The 1631-nt window shown below is 41.8% G+C and overlaps 1 protein-coding gene across 1 annotated transcript; it reads left to right on the top strand.

Moving 5' to 3' along the window:
• Positions 1 to 265: 265 nt before the first annotated feature.
• On the top strand, positions 266 to 1240 carry LOC122700416 (olfactory receptor 7E24-like). The gene has a single exon (XM_043913301.1). The coding sequence runs from the start codon at positions 266 to 268 to the stop codon at positions 1238 to 1240; it is 975 nt and encodes a 324-aa protein (XP_043769236.1).
• The last annotated feature ends 391 nt before the right edge of the window (positions 1241 to 1631 follow it).

Genomic DNA, 1631 nt, shown 5'->3' with positions numbered 1-1631 from the left:
AGGCTGTATTTAACCGAGATCATGGATATATTACCTCTAACGTTCTTATTCCTTTCACTTTTCAGTGAAGTTTTATAAAGTAAGAGTGCGTAGACAGATGTGAATAACACAGAAAGCAATGAATAAAGAATTCTAAGCAGATAGTATTTGTCACACTGAGAAATATTGTGGAAGGAACTGGGGTATATGATCTTAGAAATGAATTGCTTGAATCCAAAATATGGGCACAGTACTGCATGTCATTTACTTGTTTTCTTTCTTCCAAATGTCATTTCTTTTTCAAAGGTGTCCAAGGTACATACAGCCACAAAATCTAACACAGAATCTAACAAGTGTCTCAGAATTCTTCCTCCTGGGCCTCTCAGATGATCCAGAACTGCAGCCTTTGCTCTGTGTCCTGTTTCTGTCCACGTACCTGGTCACCGTACTGGGAAACCTGCTCATCATCCTGGCCATCATCTCTGACCCCCACCTCCACACCCCAATGTACTTCTTCCTCTCCAATCTGTCCTTGGCTGACATTGGTTTTGTCTCCACCACAGTCCCCAAGATGATTATGAACATCCTAACTCACAGCAGAGTCATCTCTTATGGGGGCTGCCTGACGCAGATGTCTTCTTTTATCCTTTTTGGATGTATGGATGGTATGCTTCTGTCTATGATGTCCTATGACAGGTTTGTGGCCATCTGTCACCCACTGCATTACATGGTCATCATGAACCCACACCTCTGTTTCTGTTTAGTTTTGGTGTCTTTTTTTGGTAGTATTATGGACTCCCAGGTACACAATTTGATTGTGCTACAACTTACCTGCTTCAAAGATGTAGAAATTTCTAATTACTTCTGTGACCCTTCTCTGCTCCTTAAGCTTGCCTGTTCTGACACTCTCACCAATAATATAATCCTGTACTTGACTGGTGCCATTTTTGCTTTTGTCCTTTTCTCAGGGATCTTTTTCTCTTATTACAAAATTCTTTCCTCCATTCTTAGAGTCCCATCCTCAGGTGGGAGGTATAAAGCATTCTCCACCTGTGGCTCTCACCTGACAGTTGTTTGCTTATATTATGGGACAGGCCTTGGTGTGTACCTCAGCTCAGCCATCTCACAATCTCCCAGGAAGGATGCACTGGCCTCAGTTATGTACACTGTGGTCACCCCCATGCTGAACCCCTTCATCTACAGCCTGAGGAACCGAGACATCAAAAGGGCCTTGTGCAGATTCCTCAACAAAACAATCTAACCTCCATTTGGAGTGTGGGTTGGAAAATGTAGCAAAATTAACACCTGGATCTGAAAATTCTACCTCTCTCATGACATCATTTGTAGCCCTTAGGTCCTTCTTACCTCTCCTTGTTTTATACCTGAATATTGCTTCTTTATATATGTTTTTTATGGGGCTGGGAGGGTCTTCTGGGATTTCGTAGATGTCAAAAATACTGCGTAACTGAATCTTATTGTATCTAAGGAAGAGTCTCTCATTTACTGTGGTGACCTACATACTAGGAAGATGAACAGCTCCATTTTTACACATTTAGTTAGTATAGTTTTTGGGAAGCTGTTGTTTACTTTCCAGCTGATTGCTATGTTTTAAATCTGTGCATGCAGTCTATGTGGAGAAGGCAATGGCAACC

Source organism: Cervus elaphus, chromosome 9 (genome assembly GCF_910594005.1).
Source record: "Cervus elaphus chromosome 9, mCerEla1.1, whole genome shotgun sequence".
Classification (NCBI taxonomy): Eukaryota; Metazoa; Chordata; class Mammalia; order Artiodactyla; family Cervidae; genus Cervus; species Cervus elaphus.
The sequence above is the reverse complement of the archived record's forward strand: the minus strand, read 5'-3'. Positions and strand labels throughout refer to the sequence as shown.